This window comes from Sus scrofa, chromosome 13 (assembly GCF_054392235.1).
Source record: "Sus scrofa isolate SSC_HxYL_T2T_F1_AM1 chromosome 13, Sscrofa_HxYL_maternal_Yorkshire_Landrace_v2.0, whole genome shotgun sequence".
In the NCBI taxonomy this organism is placed as follows: domain Eukaryota; kingdom Metazoa; phylum Chordata; class Mammalia; order Artiodactyla; family Suidae; genus Sus; species Sus scrofa.
In genome coordinates this window covers 221,482,022-221,505,895 of record NC_139395.1, presented here as the reverse complement: position 1 = coordinate 221,505,895, position 23,874 = coordinate 221,482,022, and the positions used below count along the sequence as shown (strand labels likewise).

Below are 23,874 nucleotides of genomic sequence, written 5' to 3'. Positions count from 1 at the left end.
TTGGGGGGGGGGCTGCACCCACAGCATATGGAGGTTCTCAGGTTAGGGGTCGAATTGGAGCTGCAGCTGCCGGCCTGCACCACAGCCACAGCCACACCAGATCTGAGTCTCATCTGTGACCTACAGCACAGCTCACAGCAACGCCAGATCCGAGCCGCTTCACTGACCTACAACCACAGCTCACAGCAGCAACGGATCCTTAACCCGCTGAGTGAGGGCAGGGATCGAACCTGTGTCCTCATGGTGACTAGTCAGATTTGTTTCCACTGAGCCACGACGGGAACTCCAGGTGTTGGTTTTTGCCCAAAGTTCATTGGAAACCATAAATTCATAGTCCTTTTTTTTTAATGTGGGGCAGCCTCGCCTGCTGCGGCCCACCCCCGCCCCCATGTACGCATCATGCTTGGATCAGCTTGACAACAGGGGCGCTGGCTTTCAGTGTGAAGATGCACTTGGTCACCATCAAGGCACGACGCACACTGGACGCTCCCCAGCCCCAGAGGCGGCTGTACCCTGTCGCCAAGGGGACAGGCCTCAGCACCCCCCCCGGGGGGCAGCCGGGGCTTCATGGGGTCAGGGGGGGTCAGAGATGCAAAAGGAAGGTGTTTGGCCACAAACACCCAAGACACAGCCTCGCTCCCCTCCAGTGCCCTCCCGGTGGCTCGGAGTGGTGGCGGGCACACTCAGGCTGGGGAACTGAGACCTGTCTGCGGGCTCACACTGAGTCCCGAGCTGCCGAGCTCCCGGGCGGGTGCGGTGGGCTGGGCTCCCGGGCAGGACCCGCCAGGCGGCTGATGGGGAGGCCTCATGGACACGTGGCCGTCACAGGACCAGGGACTTGCCCCTGAACCTGTTGTATGATTTCAGACATGACGTGAACATGAGAACCTACCGCGTGGCCGCAAACACGCGGTGACTGGTGACCACGAATGCCCTTGAGCCCTGACCACGTCCAGGGAGGCTGACAGCAGAGGTAGGTGAGGGAGGAGGCGTGCAGGGAGGGGAAGCTGACGGTGGCAGGTCTTTCCTGAGAAATCCTATCAGAGGATTTGGTTCCCCTGCGAACCGACCCGGGACAAAGGGCTCGGGGACACAGCATAGGCAAGCACAGGCCTGTGTTTCTCTCACTTTCTTTTTTTGTTTCTTTTCTCAGCCCCCCGCCCCCCCATGGCATATGGAAGTTCCCAGGCTGGGGGTTGAATCTGAGCCGCGCCTGCCACCTATACCACAGCTGCAACACCAGATCCTAAACCCACTGAGCGAGACCTGGGATCGAACCTGCAACCTCATGGTTCCTAGTCGGACTCGTTTCCACTGCGCCACGATGGGAACTCCAACACCAGATCTTTAACTGGCTGCACCACAGTGGGATCTCTGCCTACCTTCTCTTTACCGATGGGAATCATGTGAAATTAAATTGTCAGAATTCCTGTGTGCCGAGACCAGCTCAGCAGGTTGGGGCTGAAGAACGGGGCCTGTGAAACTTACGGAAGAAAGTTAACATACAACGAGACACAGAGACACTTCTCTTAAGTAAAGGTGGCAACCGGGGGACCCAAGGTCTCAGGGACCCGAGCGCCGCCTCGAGAAACCCCACTGCTTTTGTGGTGGTCTTGAGGATGATGTCGTGGGGGGGGGGGCTGTAGGTGCAGGAGAGAGGGGTTTTAAGTTATTTTAAAAGTCACAAGGCCGGTTGCTGATGAAGCTTTTCCTCTGACCTTTAGGCATTGAGCAGTCATTAGCATTGAGGAAGCTTGGCCTCGATCTCTAAGCGCAGCATCCAGAGACTCACCACATTCACAGGTCGGCTGAATGAGGACTTAACGCGTTGGTCTGGGCAGGCCGGACCTGTGCCGATGGGCACGCCGCCGCCGTTTGCACAGCGTGATACGTCCTCTTAAGAATACAAGAGGAGCCCCATGGCCCCAAGGGGTTTATGAGGGGTCGTTAGCTGCATATGCATTAGCAGGGAGAACCCAGGTGCAAACCCAGGGTTGCTGCAAACAGGCAGGCGGACTGCGGAAGCACAGTGGTGATTCTCTGGGTGCTGCGCTTAGAGATCGAGGCCAAGCTTCCTCAATGCTAATGACTGCTCAATGCCTAAAGGTCAGAGGAAAAGCTTCATCAGCAACCGGCCATGTGACTTAAAATAACTTAAAACCCCTCTCTCCTGCACCTACAGCCCCCTCCTCACACGACATCATCCTCAAGACCACCACAAAAGCAGTGGGGTTTCTCGAGGCGGCGCTCGGGTCCCTGAGACCTTGGGTCCCCCGGTTGCCACCTTTACTTAAGAGAAGTGTCTCTGTGTCTCGTTGTATGTTAACTTTCTTCCGTAAGTTTCACAGCCCCCGTTCTTCAGCCCCAACCTGCTGAGCTGGTCTCGGCAACTAGGAACCATGAGGCTGAGTTCGATCCCTGGCCTCACTCAGTGCGTTAAGGATCTGGCGTGTCTGCGGCTTTGGCCGTGGTGGAGGCCGGCAGCTGCAGCTCTGATCAGACCCCAGCCTGGGAACTTCAATGTGCCATGGGTGTGGCCCTAAAAAGCAATAAAATGAAATAAAAAATAGAAAATTAATATTAATTTTAAGTCTTTTCTGTACAAGAAACTGTTTGACACAAAAGAACTCATCTGACGCTTCCAAAAATAAAAGGCATTCATTCAATTATTTAATGCTAACAGATGAAGAGATATTGAACTGAAAAAAAGTTGTTGCTAAATTTCAGAAAAATACGCTTTTTCCGGGAGACACTGGTTCTCAAGCCGCTGGACAGACAACGCCTGATCCGCAACCTGCTGCGCCACAGCGGGAACAAGGAAGTCTTTTTAGGATGACTCTTCCCAAGGCCTTGATGAGTGAGAGACGAAAATCATGAGCTTCCACAGGCCCGGCACCACATCAGCAATTATCAGCATTTTCCCGTTCTTTTTTCATCATCTGTGCAGTTTACCCCTTTCCTCACTTTTTGTCAGAATATTTGAAATAAATTACCAGCTTTTCTCATTTGGGCTTTTTTTTTTGGTTTTTATAAAACCAGAGGGTTAAATTTTCCTCGAGGGCAGAGCGTGCTGTGGTCCGTCTCGGACCCTCCCAGACGTGCAGGGTGAGGCCCTAACCCATCATGTGATGGCTCTGGAGGTGGAGCCTATGGGAGGAAATGAGGGTTGAGGGGCCACGTGGGGGGATCCCCAAGATGGGATTCGTGTCCACATCAGAAGAGACACTCTGCCACACAAGGACACAGGGAGGGCAGGCGTGTTCGAGCCAGGAAGGGGCTCCCAGTGCACGAAGGCTCAGCCAGTACCTCGACCCTGCACGCCCAGCCCCAGAACGGCCAGGAGTCTTGCCTGCGGTTTGGCCACTCGGGCTGCTCTATTTTGCTGCAGCAGGTGGAGGTGACCCACACAGAGCTTGTCTTCACGATTCAGCCCCCAGTCCTTCCCGCTGGCAACGCCAAGCCGAGTGCTGCCCCGGCGCCCAGGTCTTGGTGCGTACGCACCCTGGGGCCTCGGGCCCCCCAGGGCTCCCTCCGCAGCTCCACCTGCAGGGCTGAATCCCTGGGCGCCTCCATCATTCGGGAGAGGCGCTGCCCCCCAAGGCTGCTCCGAGGGACACCCAGCCTCCCCTCTTCCCACCCCTGCTCCTGTTCTGAGGCCCCATGTGACCTGCACCCCCCGCCCCCTCGCCTCCTTTCCCAGGCCACGAACCCAGGAGAGGCCTGCAGCCTTAACCGCCGTTGAACCCAAGGCCCCGGCCAGGCCGGCGGAGAGCGGACGTGCAGACGGATGCTGCCGGCAGGCCTGGCAGAAGGAGACCCGGCCACAGCGCACCCCTTCGGCTGTGAACTGTGACTCCAGCCTTCTTCTCGATCCTTCTGGAACCCAGGCTGGAGGAGGCGAGGGGAAGGAGGGCAGGGCGAGAAGGTGGGGGACGGGGTGCTGAGCCCCGAAGGGCACCACCTGGCCAGGCTTTCGCTGAATTCGGTGGCAGCGGCGGTGCCCTAACACCGGGGGTGGCTGCACAATGCGGGGCCTCAGACAAGCCCTGCTCTCTGCCTCTTTTGGTAAGAGCCCACAGCAAGGCTGGTTCTCTAAACATTCTAAAGGGTTGAAACCAAAGAACGAGTGAGCCACACAGACTGTACGTGGCAAAGGCAAACATATCTACCCTCGGCCACCTGGGGAAAAGCGTGCCACCCCGGCCACCCTGCTCTCACGGGACGGAAGGTCTGCAGGGGTCCCGCCTCCCGCAGCCTCCCGCAGCCTCCCGCAGGTGGCGTGCCCGTGGGATCGGCTGACTCATCTTACAAACCTTTGAGTGCTTCCTACACGGGGGAGGGGGACAAGGCGGGGGAGACAGCGATGGGGGGCGGGGAGAGGCTGTGGAGCCCCTGGGAGACAGGCAGGATGGAAGCCACCAAAAACCAAGCGCCGGCTTGGACGCAGAGCTGGAAAAGCCACACGATAATGTGCTGATTCCCAGTTACTAAAAGTCACTCTCAAGGTGAGACTCACTGCCAGGCTGAGCCTGGGGCCCCGCACAGCCCTGCAGCCACGGGCCTTTGCCGTATCGGGTGTGAGAGGACCAGGTCTGGGAGAGGCCGGAGCTCAGGTGGCCTGATGGGAAAAGTTAAAAAGGAGGTAATTACCTTAACACACATTAAGCTGGTTTAAAATCTGGTGCACGAGGTATGTTCATGGCTCACATGCGATGCCTCGGCCCGGCTTCTGGACACGCAGCTTAAGCAATCAACACACACCGCACACTGAGCTCGTCACGCACGTTTCCAGCAACGCCCTTGCAAAGAGAACGTGGGAGATCACCCAAATCCCCAAAGCCGCGCTGGGCCAGTAACGGTGTGTTGCCGCCAGACAGACAACCGGGGAGCCACTCGCCAGGACGGGTCCAGGCCTGGTGCTGTGCATTGTGGACTCTGGGGGGCGGGGCAGGGGGTCACCAACCCCGCAGGGAGGCCGCAAGGGGCACCAGTGGCCCTGGTTCCACAGGACAACTTCACTCAAACTGAAATACAACTCAGACTCGGAGTTTCCGCTGTGGCAGGGCAGGCTGGGGACCCTCTACTGTCTCTGGGGCAGCACAGGTTCAATCCCCAGTCCAGCGAAGTGGGTTAAGGATCCCGCACCACCACAGGGGCGGCTCGGATTCAACCCCTGGCCCAGGAACTTCCACACACCTCGGGTGCAGCAGAAAGAAAATACACCTGGACTCATTTGTATGTAAAAAGAACAACTCTCCATGGCGCCAAGAGCACAGGGAAAGCCGCCTGTGGTTTCACAGTCCATCGTCCTCCACGCACCCCACACGCCACGGGCGCAGTGGGTCCCAGGCTGGGAAGCCAGCTACCAGATGAAAAACCCTGGCAGGACAAAGCTCGATGTACGTTACATGGTCACATCGAGCCAAAGCCGCCACCGCCGGGGAGACGCGCTCGGCGTGGACCGTGGCTGGGTTAGCAGAGTGCGTCTGAGTCACCTTGCTCTTTCCCGTTTTGGTGACGGGGGCTTTGTGCTGTGACGGAAGAAACGAGGCTCCTGGGCGGTGGCAGGACCTGGGCAGATGATCGCAGCTCGCTTTCCGCCTCGGGGCCCGTACCTGGACGCCTCTAAGAAGTGCAGGCTTCCGGAGGCTCGAGGCCTCGGTACAACGCCCTGTTCCGTTTCCCGTAAACTGAAGAGCGGCCAAGCGCGGGCAGTGAAGGAATCTCTGCATGTCAGGGACCATCCACAGGCAGGCCGCGAGAGCCCGCGGGCGCGGAGGGCCTTCTAGGGGACCGTGCGGCCCCAGGTGAGGGTGCCATGCCCTGGGTGTGCTCCTTCCCCACAGTGGACGGTCACCTCTTCGACACGTGGGCCTGGCGCACAGACCCTGGGTGACACATGGGAGCCCGCTCACACCGCACCCACCCGGGCTGGAGTCATGTCCTCTCCCGAGGGATGCGAACCCACCCGGCCGCCGACACAGGCCGCCCGTCGGCCACGGGACCCAGCAGCTGCTCCGCAGCCCCACCCCAAGGCCACAACGGATGCCTTCGCTGATTCCAAGAGGCTCTGAGCTCACTTCTTTGCAATGCGGTGGTTAAACCCCCATGTCCAATGCATCAAGCACTAGGTCTACAAGTCACAAGCGAGCACCGTGAGCACCGCGCACGCGCACCTGCCGGTAAAGCAGACCGACACCCGCGGGGCGCTCTCGGCAGCGGAATCCCACCTCGGGAAGCACCCGCGAGCCTGATTTTGTGGGCCTGCCCACTGAGTCCTGCTCTGTGACCAAAGAAGGGCTCCCTGTGCGCGGACGTTTCCCCACACACCTGAGGGCCCAGCAGGAGCGTGGCTGGCTCACCGCTCCCTGCACTCGGTGTGGAAGGGACACAAGGACACAGGCCGTGACCGCTGTGCAGATTTTATTTTCCCAGGCAAGGATGCAGGACGGCAGGAGAGGAGACTCTCGGCCGGGCGCTCAGTGGCGGGGGGACTGCCGCCCCGAGGAGGGCTGAGGCATGCGGAATTTGGAGAGCTCCACGTTCAGGTCGAGGAAGGTGTACGTGCTGTACTCATGATGCTGCAGGTTCCTGTACGTGCTGTTGTCGAATGGCTCGGCGGCCGCGGCGGCTGGCGTGGGCTCTGCGGGGGACACAAGGCCGTGAGGACCCCCAAGGAGGGCGCTTCTGGTTAAGTCTTCACGCACGCGCTCGCGCACACACACACACACACACACCCAGCACGTTCTTCATAAGCCCCACTTGGAATGAATACACTGTCTACTCAGAAAAGCCCATGAAGCAATAGCGTCTGAGAAGGCAAACAAATCAGCAGAGAATTGATACTAAAACACACATCAGCCCTGAGGACAGAAGAAACGGGAGACTTCCCACAAGGCGCCCTAACACCTACAGCCGCCCAGGATTTTGAAAACGCCCAGAACCGCTGTGGAGGGGCTTTCAGGTCATCTGCAGATGGAGGAAAAAAGCAGGTCTATGAAAAATCTGCTTCTCAACCATTTACAGGAGAAAAACTTAAAAAGGGAAACTAACGGAGCACCCAAGTCTCTAAATCCAAGAGAAGTGGGCAAAGCCCAGCGGTGTCGGTGAGAGCGACGCCACGTGAAGGGCAGCTGGAAATGACAGGTGTAGTTTTTGTTGTTGAACTTCTGGAGAAGTTGTTGGTAGACTAGATTCATAGACTAAAAAATTCTAACTTAGTCTTATTTCTCTAAGCGGAAAAAAGAATTAAAACCCACACACCTACACAATTGGCAATTTTTTTTCCTGTAGCTTAACATAATTTTAATTAGGAAACAATTACAGCAACAACTACACTTAATTTGTAAGTTTTTTTTTTTGCTTTTTAGGGCCATACCCACAGCATATGGAGGTTCCCAGGCTAGGGGTCGAATCAGAGCTACAGCTACCGGCCTACACCACAGCCACAGCAATACCAGATCCTTAACCCACTGAGCGAGGACAGGAATTGAACCTTTGGCCTAACGGATACTAGTCGGATTTGTTTCCACTGAGCCACGACAGGAACTCCTCTCAATTTATAATTTTGAGGTCACACATGCACAATTGGTAACCTTCAAACTCCGTGTGTGGACGGGGCAGAAGCTCCGGCTCCCCTGCAGCGTGGCCTGAGCAAGCCCACGGGACGGGGGCGGGCTGGGTGGAGGCGGGAGGGGCACTTGGACCCCACCTTCGGCCACGGGGACTCCCTCCCCTCACTCACAATGCAGTTGCCCGTGATCTGAATGCATACCGAAAGCTTCATTTTTCACTTTTTTAGTGGTACGCAACCACGTGACATCTCATTGAACAAAGCGACATCTCCCCATCTCAACGGAGCGGAGGAAGACGCCAAAGCAGACGCCCTACAGTGGGTGTGGGGAGGGTGGAGACTGAAGCAGGGAAGACGAGGGTTTAGAAAACACTCAGCAAGAACCAATCCCTCGGAAGGCAGGGCTGGGCGGCTGGGGGGGAGCTGGCGTCCGCCCACCCGCAGACACCGCCCCTGCAAGTGCGCCACGCTCGGGGCAGGGTCTTTAGCCTCTTAAGCAAGGAGAATTTTGGAAAAATAACCCAACCATGAAAAATGAGAGTTGGGTTGTTTTCAAAAAGAAGCGTGACCTGAAAACTCTACCCCCGCTGTGGTAGCATCCTGAAGGTTCTGGCATCACTCTCAAATTTACAGCCGACTGACTACAACAGGTGCATCAAGAGAGCAGGTCCTGGCATCCCGAGAAGGCTGGCAGGCGCTGGCACTTTGCATATTCATGAAAGGGGGAGAGGATGGAGGGAAGAAGACACCCAAGTCCTGTCAGCGTCCCGAGACCACTGACAGGTTAACTACAGGCAACGAAGCACAGGCGAGGGGCCCCAGACAGGCAGGAGGCGCACACAGGCGGGAGCGCGGCTCGCTGCTGAAGCGCTTCCAGAGCCACAGGTCCTACAGCTGCAGGCCTCTCACTGCTCTGCAGGATCCGCCTGAAGGGCGCTCGATTTTATACAAAAATTCAACGTGGAAGGAAACGGTAGCAAAAGGAAGAACCAGTTTCCCTTTAAAAATTTACGGCAGCATAAAAAGCCCTTCATAAAAATCCCGTGCAGGAAACGCAAGCAGCGGCTGCACCCCTCAGGTAAATCAGACCCAGGCAGGTGGAGGCTTTAACCCCTAACACGCGGCCGCCCCTCAGGAGAGACGGAGACGCCCGGCTAGCTCGCTGAGGGCCACCACGGCGGCTGGGAGCACCGCTCCTCAGCTGGGGGAGCCAGCAGCAAACCCCCCCCCACTCAGTAAGATGCACTGCAGGTTCAAAAACGAGCACTTAGGACACCCTCGGGAGTTCCCGTCGTGGCCCAGCAGTAACGAACCCGACTGGCATCCGTGAGGACATAGGTTCGATCCCTGGCCTCGCTCAGTGGGTTAAGGATCCGGCGTTGCCGTGAGCTTCGGTGTAGGTTGCAGGCACAGCTCAGATCCTGCGTGGCTGTGGCTGTGATACAGGCCCCCTAGCCTGGGAACCTCCATATACCGCGGGTGCGGCCCTAAAAAGACAAAAGAAAAAAGAAAGAAAACGGACGCCCTCCAAAGCGAAGGATGGCGATGCTAAGCTGCCAGTTTTCCAACACGGCACCGGGCGGGGCAGAGTCGGGAGAGCCAGGGGCACGCGCCCCCACGGGGAACGCGCCGTCCCCGTCTCGGGATTTGGGGTGGCGGTGTGTGCACTGGTAAGTAAGAGACACCCTCCGCCCTCTGAGGGCGGCGGGCCTGCAGCCGTCACAGGACCCCAGCACGTCCCTCCGCCCCGCGGCTCCTGAGCCCGACCCCCAAGGACAAGAGGGTCTCGAGCGCACGTCCATGTACCCTGTGTGGCGTCCCGGCCTGCCGTCCCGGGTGCTGCGTCTCCAGCGATGCCAGCCTCCTCCTCGGGCCTCAGCGCCTTCTTCTCAGCGCCCTCATCCTGCCCGTCGGGGACGGCCTTCGGACCCTGTACAAGGGGCCGACCTTCCAGAAGCTCTCCCTTGGCCTCCGCGACGCCCTCTGCCGCCTGCCCTCCCAAGGGCGCTCTGCTGAAGAGGGGAGAGGCCACCTGCCCGCCAGGCTCCGGGACCCGCTCCCCAAGAGGGCGCTCTCCAGTCTCGAGAGGAGTGGCCGGCAGCCGGGCCCCTGCCGGGGTTGCTGCCGGCTCCGCGGACGCTGGGCCGCCCCTGGGGGCTGTGGATAATCCTGATTTTGTGGGGTCAGGTAAGCTTGTTTTAACCTCAGGTGGCTTCTGGCTTTCGGCATCTGCCTCCTCTGATCTGGGTATTTTCTGCGATGGCGTCTCACTTTGCCTGGCGGCCCCTGGGCCTCCTCGTGACCCGGGTGCTGCGGCTTTGGGGGCCCTTCTGTCCTCCGGTGCCCCGGAGCCCCCCTTCCCCTTGGCCTGGCGGGGCCTCTCTGCAGCGGCGAGGTCTGGATGTGGCTGCTGGGGGCCTGGCCTCGCTTCTGCTGGGACGCCTGTTTGGGGGGCTCCACCTGCCAAGGAGCGGGGGGCCTCTGCTTTGGGAGACCCTCCCGGGCTTGTGCTCTTAACTGGACGAACAGCTTCCGAGCCGTCACCCTCCTCTTCGTCGTCGGACTCGGAGTCCGAGGAGCTGGAGGACGAGGAGGACGAGGTCGCGTCCCCCGCCCGGCCCCTGCTCGCCTGCGTGGCTGCTGAATCCGAGCCCTGCTGGCTGAACGGAGACAGGACTTTCCGAGGAAACTCGACCAAAGTCTTTCTCGATGGGAATCTGGGACGCCCTCGGTCTGTGAACAGTGTGCTGTCACCGGGGTTGGGGGGAGCGAGCGTCCCACCTGGCCTCGCAGCCGCTGGGGGGGACGTGGGTGAGGACAGCTGCTGGGACAGTTCAGGGGCTGCCGGGGTGGCCAGCGGTGTGCCCCCCTCCTGTGCCGCCACTACATCTAGGAAACGGCATAAAGAGGAATATCATTTTTAATAGTCAGAAAAACAGTGTAAGTGCATCAAGGTCACAGACATCTCGTTACGTATCAGCTTGTTGCTGATAACATCTTGGACACAAGTCAGGAACCGCTCCGCGGACACCCACGCCTGAGCGAGAGCCAGCCCAGCGAGAAAGAACAGGGAAAAGACGTCCGTGGCTTCCTTGGTAGCTGAGAAGTTTCTTAAATGAGATTTTTACCAACAGAAGTAACAACCTTGTCGCCATCCTTCACAGCGAGGGTGTCTTGATAATTATTATTATTATTACTTTGGTCTTTTAGGGCCACATCCATGGCATATGGAAGCTTCCAGGCTAGGGATCGAATCAGAGCTGCAGGTGCCAGCCTGCACCACAGCCACAGCAACGCCAGATCCGAGCCGAGTCTGCCACTTACCCCACAGCTCACAGCAAAGCCAGCTCCCCGACCCACTGAGCAAGGCCAGGGATCGAACCTACGTCCTCATGGATACTAGTTGGGTTTGTGACTGCTGAGCCATGATGGAGCACCCGATAATTATTTTTAAACTACTATTCCATCTAAATTTAAAGTAGACTACAATATAAAGACATTTTCCAACGATGAAGGTTTAGAAATATATGCTGTCCGTTTTTCTGTAAAGACATTTTTACAAAGAATGCAGGGCCACGTTCACGACATGGAGGTTCCCAGGCCAGGGGTCGAATCGGTTGCTGTGGCCACTGTCCTACACCACAGCCCCAGCAACGCCAGACCTGAGACACACCTGCGACCTACCCCACAGCTCACGGCAACCTGGACCCTTAACCCACTGAGGCCAGGGATCGAACCTGCATCCTCATGGATACTAGTCAGATTCATTTCCGCTGAGCCACAACAGGAACTCCAGAAAAGTGTACGTTCTTAAATCCCTAAACATACTGGTATATCTCAAATACTTAAAAGCTACCCCCACCTTTTAAGTATTTGATGAACCTGAACTCTCTGAACAAATGAGCAAAGCAAAGGTACAGACGAGTGTGGTGTGACGCGGGGAAAACACACACGAGCCTTAGAGCGGGGGGGTGGGGGGGGACGAGGGGGAGGATGACGTGGTTCAAACAGGCAGCCCTGAAAGGAAGAAAATCCTTCAAAATCATGTCATTTGGGGATTTTTTTTTCTGCCACGAAAAAGCATGACAAGACCAAAAAGTCTAAAGTAATTTGCTATCATACACACCCCACTGGAGATGAGGAGTTTTAAAGCATATTCTAAGAAAGTGCTAACAGAAGACTTAGATTTTGTCGGGTTAGTTACAAAAAAGAATGAAATCCCATAGTACACGCATTAGAGCTAATTTCACTCCGTTTTCTCAGGTGGTACATCTTTTTTAACCATGCAGATTAGAAGAAAAATATAGGATGGGTTTTTTGTTTGTTTTAATACAAGAACTTAATTTATTTTTTAGCCACCCCAAGGCGTATGGAGTTCCCGGGCCAGGAATCAGATCTGAGCCGCAGCTGTAAACTACGCTGCAGCTTCCGCACTGTGGATCCTTAACCCACTGTCAGGCTGGGGATCAAACCCACATCCCAGCGCTCCCAAGATGCCACCAATCCCACTGAGCCACAGCGGGAGCTCCTAGGAGGGGTTTTTATAAAATAAAATTACTTTTCAAATCTAAAAGCAAAATTTTAAGAAATACATTACAGATGAGCAAACTCTAAAGCTAGAGTCTTTATTTTCAAGTCTAGGAGTCTATTTTACACTAAAATGTAAATGACTTCTTTAAAGTGGAAAAAAAAAATGTATGCCTAACTTTATAACATTATTGGCATCCAAAAAAAATTTTGTTTTCTGAGCATAGGGAGCTTATAGATCTACAACAAAATAATAGAAAATGATCAAAGAAAACTAAGGAATAACCCCAAATTAGAAATGGGCCAGAGAGGGAGTTCTCTTGTGGTGCAATGGGTTAAGGATCTGGCATTGCCACAGCTGTGGTACAGGTGGCATCCATGGCTTGGGTTTAACCCCTGGCCCAGGAACTTCCACTTGCCTTGGGTGTGCCCACCCCCCAACAAAAAAAGGTTTAAAAAAGAGAAACGGGCCAGAGAGAGGTTACTGGGCAGTGTAAGAGGATACGACTGGACAGCTAAAGCAGTGGGTGACTGTAAAACCATCGGCCCGTCCTCACCACCTCCTCTGTCACCTCCACTCCCTGTCTGATTCTGCGGCTGTGTGCCATCCCAGAATCTGCATTCTGACGGCAGAAGCAGCTCACAGCTCCAGCATCATGTGAAACACAAGGCATGCATAGGCACTGGAACTCTCCCTCTGTCCTTCTAAACACATCGGATACGGCTCAGAAATTCTTATACGCAATGTACAAGACGTGCTGGCCTCCAAACCCTGCTGGCCCGCTCACCTGTCTAATTAATCCGCTTCTGTACTGAGCATGAGTTTTCCAAGGTGAAAAATTAACTTAAAACAAAGGCTTATTTAGACAGGTGGCTTTAAAGAGAAAAAATTATAACACCTCAATGTTCCAAAATTTACTGTGGAGATTTTTACTTTTTAATGCCCAACCCCCACAGCACATGGAAGGTCCCCGGGCCAGGAAGTGAATCCAAGCCACAGCTGTAAACTACACCAAGACTGTGGCAATGCCACATCCTTTAACGAACTGCACTGGATCGGGGTCAAACTTGCACCTCTGCTGTGATCTGAGCAGCTGCAGCTGGATTCTTAACTCACTGTGTCAGAGTGGGAACTCCTATGGAGGTTTCTACATTTTAAATAAGTTATAAAAATATTACAGGTTGGGAAAAAAAAATTTATATGGGTTGGAGGTCCCATTGTGGTTCAGTGATAAGAACCCAACTAGGAGCCATGAGGACTCGGGTTCGATCCCTGGCCTTGCTCAGAGGCTTAAGGATCTGGCATTGCTGTGAGGTCACAGATGCAGCTCCGATCTGGTGTTGCTGTTGCTGTTGCTGTGGCTGTGGTGTAGGCCAGCAGCTGCAGCTCCTTTTCAACCCATAGCCTGGGAACTTCCATATGCTGCAGGCACGAGCCTAAAAAGACCCTCCCCCCCAAAAAATATATATGTTGATTTATCACCTATTGAAATTTTCAAATGAAATTGTGTTTGAAAAGAATAGTCTTATCTACCATATGAAATAAAAATGCTTTAAAGTATCTTTTATTCAGGCTTAGTTATTGGGGGAATCCCACGGAAAGGTTATTAAACTACAGGAACGTTTTTTATCCAGAGCCACCCTCTGACCCACTCAGCACAGGTGCAGCGTCCTGGGACTCAGAGGGAAGCTTTGCCCACGATGATCTGCAGCTGCCACCAGTAACCCTGGGCCAACGTGCCAGTGTGGGTCCCCATCTGCATTCAGCAGTGCAGGACAGTGGCACCCGGAGGCAGGCCACCACGCAGAGGGACAACGGCCCTCACTGTGAATCCAGGTGGGACGTCACCGGTTCCTTTCCAGGAAGCCTCCTGGGTCTGCCTAGGACGGAGGCCTGTACACTCCGTGTGGACGGACTGTCCTTGAAAGACACATGTATGAAACCACGAAGCTACCTCAACAGGACGAGCCAGGGGATCGCACCTCCCAGCACAGGATGGGGGCTCTCGGAGCTGCTTCTAACCCTCAGCGAAGCACTTGCGACCCACAGAAATAAAGGTCCACCAACACTACTGACAGCAGAGGTCTCTACTGCTTCTCTACCTCCTCTGAAAATAGAACTTCAAGGAGTTCCCGCCGTGGCGCAGCGGCCACTGCTGCAGACTGATCCCCTGGCCTGGGAACGTCCATGTGCCTCGGGTGTGGGTGCAGATGCGGCCAAAAAGATAAAAACCCTTGAGTTTCCTGAACTTCTTTTCTGCCTGTTGAACCGTCGACATTCCAGTAGCCCTGCTGAAAGCAGCCTGACCTTGGGTTTGAACAGGGCGGCAGCCCTCCTCCCACACCTCGGCCTTGAGCCACAAGACTAGCTTCAGGCAAAGCACATTCAGAAACGAAGGCGCGTTTCAAAAAGATGTGAAAGAAGAGACGCTGGCGTTGCACATGGTCACGAAGACTCTTTTAAGGTGAGCCTGACTAGTAGTATTTGGGTTTTATTTTTGTTTTAATGAACACATGAGAATTGAGATTTTTTTTCCCAGGAGCAAGACAGTATATTGACTGTAAGTATGGACTGTGGGGCCCTGCTGCCTGGGTTCAAGTCCAGACTCCAGCAACCACATCTGCGTGACCAGGGGCCGCTCAAGAGCTCCCCCCTCCCCCACTTTCTTATCTATGACTCAGGGATACTCACTGTCCCCACCGATGGGGTTGTGGGGACCAGACCCAGGTGACATAACAAGGAGTACGGAAAACAGGGCTGAGAAATGCCAGTTAGAATTAAATACATTGAACACCTATTTCCGGAGATTCCTCACTTACTGAAATGGGGACTTGATGAATTTCGGCTTCCCAACAGAGTCTTTAAAAAGTGACACAGGGAGTTCTTGTCATGGCTTAGTGGTAATGAACCCAACTAATATCCGTGAGGACAAGGGTCCGATCCCTGGCCTCACTCAGTGGCTTAAGGATCCCGTGTTGCCATGAGCTGTGGTGTAGGTCAGCAGCTGCAGCTCCAATCTGACCCCTAGCCTGGGAACCTCCATGTGTCATGGGTGCAGCCCTAAAAAGACAGAAAAAACAGTGCCACAGTTATTCAGTTATTACTGATTGTTGTAAAACAGCCTTGTGACTGAATTCACTGGAACATCAATGCAGGCGAGCCAGGCGGCTGTGCAGGAGGGCACCAGGGGTTTCATGTGCTAATGTGCCCCTGGCAGGCCCCCAGCTTCTGTGCCTTGCTCCCTGATCGCTGACACTTGGGGGGAAACACCCAAACCCACACACAGGGACTCAGAAGCACTATTCTTTTCTCTTCATGCAGGGGTTAGAATTCTCTTTTAAATTATGAGACACAAATGTCATGTGCATTACAGACAGTGTAGTGCTGCCCACCTGACAGCACACGCAGACAGCAGCCCAGGTGCCGCATCTCACATCCACCCAGCAAGACTGGCAGGCTGACCCCACTCAGCACGAAGGGGCTCAGAGGCCGGCAGGGCCCTGCCGAGTCCAGAGGGAGCGGCTGTGTGAGCCCAAGGCCAGTTCCTCGCTCAGTGTTGCGTTCACACTGTCAGAGGCTAAGTGCTCCATTTCTCCTCACATATAGCACGTTTCTAAAAGGGTGATTCGTGGAGCAGAGGCCTTATATTTAAGATACCTATTAGAAAGTGGATAAATTGAAAATTACAAAAGAACCCCAGCATTAAAAATGCAGCAGGCAGGAGTTCCCAGAGTGGCTCAGTGGTTAACGAATCCAACTAAGAACCATGAGGTTGTGGGTTCGATCCCTGGCCTCACTCAGTGGGCTAAGGATCCGGCGTTGCTGTGAGCTGTGGTGTAGGTCGCAGACACAGCTGGGATCCCGCATTGCTGTGGCTCTGGCGTAGGCTGGTGGCTACAGCTCCGATTGGACCCCTAGCCTGGGAACCTCCATATGCCACGGGAGCAGCCCAGCAAATGGCCAAAAGACAAAAAAAAAAAAAAAATGCAGCAAGCACAGGAGAGAATACGACAATGCTGCTGTTAAATCCAGGCCTCTGGTGGATGGACACACAGACACCACGGGGAGGGTGCGTTTCCTCAGCCAGGGCCGAGGGCATGTGAGAGGCAGTCGGAGGCCGGCTCACTCAACAACGCAGCAGTATTTCATAACCTACCCGTTCTTTGTGTGCAGCTGGAGAGACGAAAAGCATCCACACACTTGCAAATGATCAAATTGAGGAAATGACATTTTGATGAAAATAAGACAAACTCAAGTTACCCTTCTAAACCCCAGCTGGTCAAAGATTTGCAAAGAGACTGTACATGTTACGTACGTATCTTAAGAGGTGACTGACGTTTCGTCAATTAGGACTAAAGGCAATGGACCTGCAGCACCATCAGTTACTGGTACTGAGCAGCGAGGAGAAAAGGCCCAGAAGTAGCTAAAATGGACTGTTGTGTTTCCTATTTTCCTTCCACGAGGGTTTACTACATTGGATTCAGGATAAAAAGTCAAAAACTAGGGATAAAAGTCAATGTGACTGTGGGAAGAGCTGGAAACTGGTTGGAAACAGGCTTCATCAAAGTGCGTCACGGTGGGAGGGCCCTGCTCTGGACCGAGTCTGCAGCCACAAAGGCCCCCTGCGATCCTGGACTGGGGCCAAGCAAAGCCTGGGAGACCACAGCTGAGCCTGACACCGACCAAAGTCACAAGCAGGGAAGAAAAACAAGGGGGGTCACGGCTCCCTCAGGCCAGGATGGGACTAGATCAGGGCCACCAAGTGCCAGAGCCTTTACACCCTGCCTGCCATTGCTACACTGGAGTTTGGCATTTAGAAAACACGGACAGAGGAGTTCCTGACGTGCCGCAGCAGAAACGAATCTGGCTAGGAACCAAGAGGCTGCAGGTTCGATGCCTGGCCTCGCTCCGTGGGTTAAGGATCTGGCGTTGCTGTGGCTGTGGCGTAGGCTACAACTCCGATTAGACCCCTAGCCTGGGAACCTCCATATGCCGTGGGTGCAGCCCTAAAAAGACCAAAAAAAAAAGTTAAAAAGAAAAAAGAAAATACAGACAGAACCAAAACAGGGCTACATGATGCATCAAAGATGGTTACGGTTACGTCACTACTGTGTTGGGTCTAAAATCTATTGCAGATCTTAGGTCTGGTTATAATCTGGACCCTGCTGGGAATGAAGAGTCAAATTAGGCAGCAAGTAAAACTCCTTTTCATGCTTGCGAAGCTGATTCTTTACTCTGCATTCTCTCTCCCTTATGACGACCATCAGAATCTTACTTTTTGGTGGACTTTGCTTCTTAGGATTCGGTGGCCGTTCCTTTTCATTCCTTCCTGATTCTGCAGAGAGAGAAACTGCAGGAGCGAGTCCGCGAAATACTCCTCCTTCTAGGAGCACCGTCTGTCAAAAGGATGGAACGCACACAGACACCTGAGAAATATGCCAACAGTTATTACAACACGAACACTATATTACAACATATACGTGCCTTGCATTCATAGGGCATATTTCTAATGGTTATTACAATTTTCATAATCTATGTGCATTATGGAAATTTCGGAAAACACAAAAAAAAGCTGCAAGGAAAAAAACACCGGAGTTCAAGGACTGTCGCTGCTAACAGCTGGGTATTTTTCCAACCAGACTTTTACCTGAGCACACTTTCTTGTAATCTCCAATTAACTACCGACCTACAAAATACCGATTCATTTTGTAAAATGTTTTCCTGTGCTTAAATAGAAGCACTATCTACCCATTAAAAACAAGGTAGATGAATAGCAGTGGTTTCAACACTGTCTACCATCTATGGTAAGTGGAAAACATTGCATAGCACATTAACTCACTCAGCACATATTTACCAAGGCCTACTGTGTGCTGGGTCCTATTCCAGTGCTGGACACAGAGCAGAGGCGCTTACAGCACACAGGTGAAGGTGAAACGTTTGCTTCTTATGCTTATGACAGAAGCATGTGTGTATATGTTTACATGACAGCTTAAAAAACTAGGTGAGTAGGGTAAGTAGTGGACTCTCGGACAAGAGATGTCGTCCACCTTTTGCACTTGATTTTGCAACCATTAGCTTTTGCTTTTGTAACAAGAGCCCCTTCTAATTTTAAACAGAGTGAAGGGGACTTGGCTTTTTCTACATGGAGAAAGGAAGCCTTTCTTTCTCCAAAGACCAGCCTAGAGTTCCTGTCCTGCCGCAGTGGAAACGAATCTCACTGGTATCCATGAGGACGCAGGTTCCATCCCTGGCCTCGCTCAGTGGGCTAAGGATCCGGCGTGGCCCTGAGCTGTGGTGTAGGTCGCAGACGCGGCTCAGATCCCGCGTTGCTGGGGGTGTGCTGTAGGCCGGCGGCTACAGCTCCGACTGGACCCCTAGCCTGGGAACCTCCATATGCCGCGGATGCGGCCCTAAAAATACCAAAAAAAAAAAAAAAAAAAAAAAAAAAAAAGGACCAGCCTGGTCCTTCTTGTGGCTGCCAAGTAAGCTACCCGGCCAACCAAGCGCCTGAAAATTCCCTCATTTCCTCTCGAGTTAAATAAGCAATAAAGACACTGTCCTCAACGGTTCTAACGCTGATCGGGCGGGACCTCTGCGGCCCCACACCTGTCCGTGGCCTGGACAGCACACCGGGGGCTGCAATGACCCAGGCCACGCCCCGGGCCCGGCCCCCCATTCCCCGCACCCAGCGCCCTCTCCTCGGCCAGGGAAGCGAGGTCAGGGCGTCCCGGGACGGCCGGAGTGACCGTCAGGGCCGCAGGCTCGCCCCGGCGCTCCACGGGCTCCCGGCCGCCGGCTCGGCACCGCTTTACCTTCAGCGCCCTGGCCCGTCCTTGCCGCAGCAGAAGCGAGGCCGCCATGGCTGTGACTCCTACGCGCCCGCCCGGAGCCGCGCCGGGAGGGCGGAGGTCACCCCGGACTGACGCGTGGCGGCCCGCCCCCTTGAAGGAGGAGGCCAATCACAGGCAGGGACGGCGAGGGGCGGGGCAGCGGCCGCTGCGCGCGCACCACACCCGAGGTCCTGCGCGCGCAACCGGGCCGCCTCCCCGCGCCGCGCCTCGAAGCCACGCCCCCGGGAAGAGCCGCCAGGCGCAGGCGGGTTGTTCTTTCTGACCCGGGTGACCCTTGGGCCTGGGCGCGGGGACACCGAGGTGGGTGTGGCGGGTGCCATTGTCGCTCTCCGACCGCATGGTTCCCTGTGGTCGTCCAGCAGGGCAGGTGGCGCCGTGGACCGCGCTAGTCTCTTAGCTGGGCAGTTCAGAAATGCAAGCTTTATTTTACCTGAGGGTTTATTGCTTGCAGTGCAATGACTCCCCCAAGTTAGATATAAACATGGCGTAGGTGTGGTTAGCCTTTCTTCTCCATATTTATATATATATATTTATGGCCACACCTTCGGCATATGGAAGTTCCCCAGGCCGGGGACTGAATCCCAGCCGCAGCGGTGGCAATGCCGGATCTTTAACCCACTGCTCCTGGCAGAGGATCCACCCTGCACCATGCAGGACCCCAGCCGCTACAGGGGACCCTTAACCCACTGTGCCCCAGCGGTAACTCCCCTCTAACTATTGATCCTGCCTTCTCACCACGGCCACTGCTGGATTCGGAGGAGCCTGTCCACACCTCAACTCCATCCGGGAGAGTCCCTCCACCTTGGCTAAGGCTGGAGATTCATTCTGGTCACAAGATACATGGGCAAAACAGATTCCCCCATGAAATTGTGCCCCAAAGGATTTAAAAAAAAAAAAAGTCATATAAGATTAACAGAAGCTTCTGTTAGGTGACTAACAGAAATTCTTGAGCTTCCCTAATAAAACAGCAGCTGAGGGAACAGCTGGCCAGAAACTAACCGGCTTTTAACCTGCCTTCACTGACCAAACTCAACTTAATTACTTTGGACCCCTTAACACACCTCCCCCCATAGATAACCCTGTGACCTATAGTGACAGAGGCTTTAGTGGTTTTCCCAGAGTTGGGAGTGGGCTTCTGTCAGGTTCAAGCCAGCTCAGACTGGTTGGAATCACCAAGACCGAAACCGGGCCTGTGCCATTTGTCGTTGGAGCTAAGAGGGCTGAAGACTCCAAACTCAGATCATGCTAAGGGCTTCCATTTTTGATGTGGCTCCCATGAGGAGTCGTGTGACTCAGCCTTTCCCTGCCTGCAACCTCCTTTCCCCGCACCTAAGACCACCTGCTTCCTCGTCCCATCGTCATCGCAAGCCCGTCACCTTTGGGGAAGTGGATTTCGGATTTGTTCTCCCATCTCCTCAATGGACAGTCGCCTTGCGAATAAACCCTCCCTCTGATGCACACCTCGGGGTCTCAGCGTGTGGTTTGCTGCACGTTGGGCAGGTGAGCCTAGTTCAGTAACACCCAGACCCTTGTCGAGGGGGCTTCTGGCAAGCAGAGGCAATGGGACCTGCCACCATCCATCCTGGGAAGCAAGGACAACAATTCAAGCCCTAGAGTGGTATTGAGAAAGGAGTCTGTCCCTATAGAGTGAAGGAAGAAAACATGCTGACAGAAGCATCTTCCTTTGCCCAAACCGAATTAACTCAGTCGCCTCCAGGGGAAAGTTGACACGTGTCTTCATGAACTGTGCTTACTTTATAGGTGATTAAGAATATTGAACGTTAGAGTTCCCGTCATGGCTCAGCAGTTAACAAATCCAACTAGGAACCATGAGGTTGCGGGTTTGATCCCTGGACTTGCTCATTGGGTTAAGGATCTGGTGTTGCCCTGAGCTGTGGTGTAGATTGCAAACGCAGCTCGGATCCCACGCTGCTGTGGCTCTGACGTAGGCCAGTAGCTACAGCTGCATTCAGACCCCTAGCCTGGGAACCTCCATATGCCACGGGAGCGGCCCTAGAAAAAGGCAAAAAGACAAAAAAAAAAAAAAAAAAAGAATATTGAAGGTTGGGAGTTCCCTTCGTGGCTCAGCAGTTAAAGAACCTGACTAGCATCCATGAGGTTGTGGGTTTGATCCCTGGCCTCACTCAGTGGGTTAAGGATCTGGCAGTGCCATGAGCCGTGGTGTAAGTCACAGATGCGGCTTGGATCTGGCGTTGCTGTAGCTGTGTTGTAGGCTGGCAGCTGCCCCTCTGGTTAGACCCCTAGCCTGGGAGCCTCCATGTGCCTCGGGTGCGGCCCGCCACAGCTGCCCCTTGGGGATGCCGAGCTGGAATTGGGAAGTCCACCTCCTCCCCTTCACGGGATCCAGAGGCCCCAGTTGCCTCTACCAGCCTTGGTATCACCTAAGGGTCGACCTAAGGCTCGGGGACACAGTGAAAAGACCACCAGTCCACGAGGCGGGGTCAGCAGCCAGCGTGACCTGGGGAGGGGCACATGGTTGCGGCAGCCCTGGGGGGAAGCTCCCCGTGGGGTGGGTGGAGGGCATCTTGATGGCTTCCAAAAAAAGCAGCGTGATTGTGGGCGTGAGGGTAACCATGGCAACAGTATTTTTGGGGGGGCAAAAGGTAGGTGCTGTGGGTTAAGTTCTATTTGGGACAAAATGAGGACTATAGCCCTGGAGACGGCGTCTCAGCTCTGAGGACCTGCTCTGAAGAGGTGGGGAAGGTCAGTGTATTTATGATTTTAGTGGCGGAGGGGGGGGAACATGCAGTCAGGCACACATTTTGGCAGAAGGTCGCTGCTCGTCTCCTGAAGGTTCCTGCTGGTCACAAGGAGCCGACGTCTTTTCTAGATACGAGAAGATGCAAGAAATTGAGCTCATCAGATCTCCTGAAGACATCTAACTCTCTGAAGACCTGTTCTGCCAGTTTTTCCCAGAGCGCCTCACGCCTGATCTCTGCCCTGAACTCGTCGCAGGGGCTGGAAGGTCAGTGGCCGCAGCGGCTCGTGACTTTGTCTTTGTAGAGGCAGGTGGCAGATGCCAGCTTTTAGTTGGCGTAGGCCTGGCGGGAGCAGGTCCCACTGGGCAGCTGCTGAGGCAGGTGGGGAAGCTGGTGCAGGCTTATGCTGCCTTTGGCCAAAGGGAACAGAAATGACAGGACCAAGAGGCAAATAGAAAAGAGAAAAATCAAACAGCGGCCAGAGGCAGGGCCAGTGGTTTCACAAGTAATTGTACAGAGGGGTTATATCATTATCCTCGTCGTCAGAAAATTCTAGATTTTGCTGACAGTGGGGGTCCTTCCCTGGCTGTTAGTTCTCTGCCCAAAGGCTTTCTGCAGGCAGGCTCCTGTCCCCTCTGCCTGCAGCTCTAGGAATACTGCATTTGCAGCCTTGGTTCCCGCAGTGCCTGCATTTTTGAACGTGGCTCCCGTGAAGTCTTGTAACTCAGGTTACAAGTGACACCTGTGCCTCACCTGTCCCCACCTCCACTCTCCCTTCCCCACACCTAAGACCGCCTGCCTCCTTATCACATAGATATCTCAAGCCCCTCGCCTTCCAAAACGTTTGTCTAAGTTCCTTAATTCATCACACAACATTTAAACTGCTAGAAATCCCCCGTCTCCCGCCAAGCATGAATTAAGCTTCTTTTAAAGATAACCAGGCGTTCCCTACCCGTTCAGGAGCTGGTGTTGTCACTGCTGTGGCGCTGGTTGGATCCCTGGCCCGGGAACGTCTGCATGCTGAGGGCGTGGCCAAGAACCCAAAAAGGTAACTGGATTCCTGGAGCATCATGTGGACGCAGTGATGGGTCCTGAACTCAGCGGTGTTCGGGCACAAGAGGAAAATAAAAATACTCCGCTATCGCACCTTCCATACACACGCCCTCACTGTGCATGCTGAGCTAACACGCGCGTTCTTTGTAAGCCTCAAAGGAAATGCATTATGGTAGTAGCCTATGTAGATGAATACAGTTGAATTATGGGTTTTGACAATTTTTTCAAAGCTTTCAGTAACGGTGTCGTTTTCAAATATTGTTTAGAATGACCATGTATAGTATACTTTACTAGGTTAGTAAGACAAGTTTTTTTTACAAAAGGATAGAAACAAGAGGTTGCTCAGCAAACAGGAAAAGTAAATTTAAAGTGCTTATATAAAGAAAAATAAGGACCTAAGGAAAGTTGAAGTTATGTTGGATATATATAAACTGCGTTGTTTTTTTTTTTCTTTTTGGCCATCCTGCCTAAGGAGTTTCTGGGCCAGGGATCCGATCAGATCCAAGCCACGGCTGCAGCAACGCCAGATCCTTTAATCCACTGTGCCAGGCTGGGGAAGGAACCTGCATCCCGGTGCTACAGAGACGCCAGCAATCCTGTTGTGCCACTACGGGAACTCCTAACACTGTGTTTTATTTGTTTATGTTTTTAGGGCCTTACCTTCGGTGTAGGGAAGTTCCCAGGCTAGGGGTTCAATGGGAGCAGTAGCTGCCAGCCTACACCACAGCCAAAGCAACTTGTGATCTGAGCCACATCTGCGACCCACACCGCAGCTCACGGCAATACTGGATCCTTAACCCATTGAGCGGGGCCAAGGATTGAACCCCCATCCTCATGGATACCAGTCGCATTTGTTACTGCTGAGCCACCGTGGGAACTCCCCTAAAACTGTGTTTTAAAATGTATGTAGTGACTTCTATTTCTGGCGGTATTTGGCCTTAGATGTGATGAAAAACCCTCAGGTTAGAAACGTCTGATTAGCAATGGTGGGTGTAATGTTACAGGCATAATTTCAAATCACTGGTTCTGTTCCCCGTGCCGCCGCTGGCTCCTGTTCGTGATTGCTGCGAGGTGAAGTCCTAGAAGCTCGTGTTTCTGGGCTCTTCTTTGTGGGAATTCCCAAGTCCTGGATTGAGAGTGCATTTCTGC

General features: G+C 54.0%; 1 protein-coding gene and 1 long non-coding RNA gene across 4 annotated transcripts; one reads left to right on the top strand and one right to left on the bottom strand.

Annotated features, from left to right (window-relative positions):
* Positions 1-2,648: 2,648 nt before the first annotated feature.
* On the bottom strand, positions 2,649-18,985 carry NDUFV3 (NADH:ubiquinone oxidoreductase subunit V3). Of its 2 annotated transcripts, XM_003358981.6 has the most exons (4): positions 18,914-18,985; positions 17,377-17,497; positions 9,380-10,462; positions 2,649-6,643 (listed from the first exon to the last, which is right to left on the bottom strand). In XM_003358981.6, the coding sequence occupies exons 1-4, from the start codon at positions 18,959-18,961 to the stop codon at positions 6,480-6,482; spliced, it is 1,416 nt and encodes a 471-aa protein (XP_003359029.4). In that variant the 5' UTR covers positions 18,962-18,985; the 3' UTR covers positions 2,649-6,479. The 2 variants fall into 2 exon arrangements, with proteins under 2 accessions (XP_003359029.4, XP_020926701.1); XM_021071042.2 differs by lacking the exon at positions 9,380-10,462.
* A 172-nt stretch (positions 18,986-19,157) lies between these two features.
* On the top strand, positions 19,158-23,295 carry LOC106505505 (uncharacterized). Of its 2 annotated transcripts, none has more exons than XR_014823959.1 (3): positions 19,158-19,252; positions 21,804-21,938; positions 22,633-23,295. It is a non-coding gene; the product is annotated as an uncharacterized LOC106505505 (long non-coding RNA). The 2 variants fall into 2 exon arrangements; XR_001299987.3 differs by having other exon boundaries at positions 19,158-20,452.
* The last annotated feature ends 579 nt before the right edge of the window (positions 23,296-23,874 follow it).

Bases quoted from the DNA above. Each gene is read 5' to 3' on its own strand.
- NDUFV3 (XM_003358981.6), bottom strand. From the start codon at position 18,961: ATGGCGGCCTCGCTTCTGCTGCGGCAAGGACGGGCCAGGGCGCTGAAG. The intron at 17,498-18,913 runs GTAAAGCGGTGC...TCCTTTTGACAG, and splicing joins GACGGGCCAGGGCGCTGAAG to ACGGTGCTCCTAGAAGGAGG. The intron at 6,644-9,379 runs GTACATGGACGT...TGTCCCCCGCAG, and splicing joins AGGCCGGGACGCCACACAGG to AGCCCACGCCAGCCGCCGCG.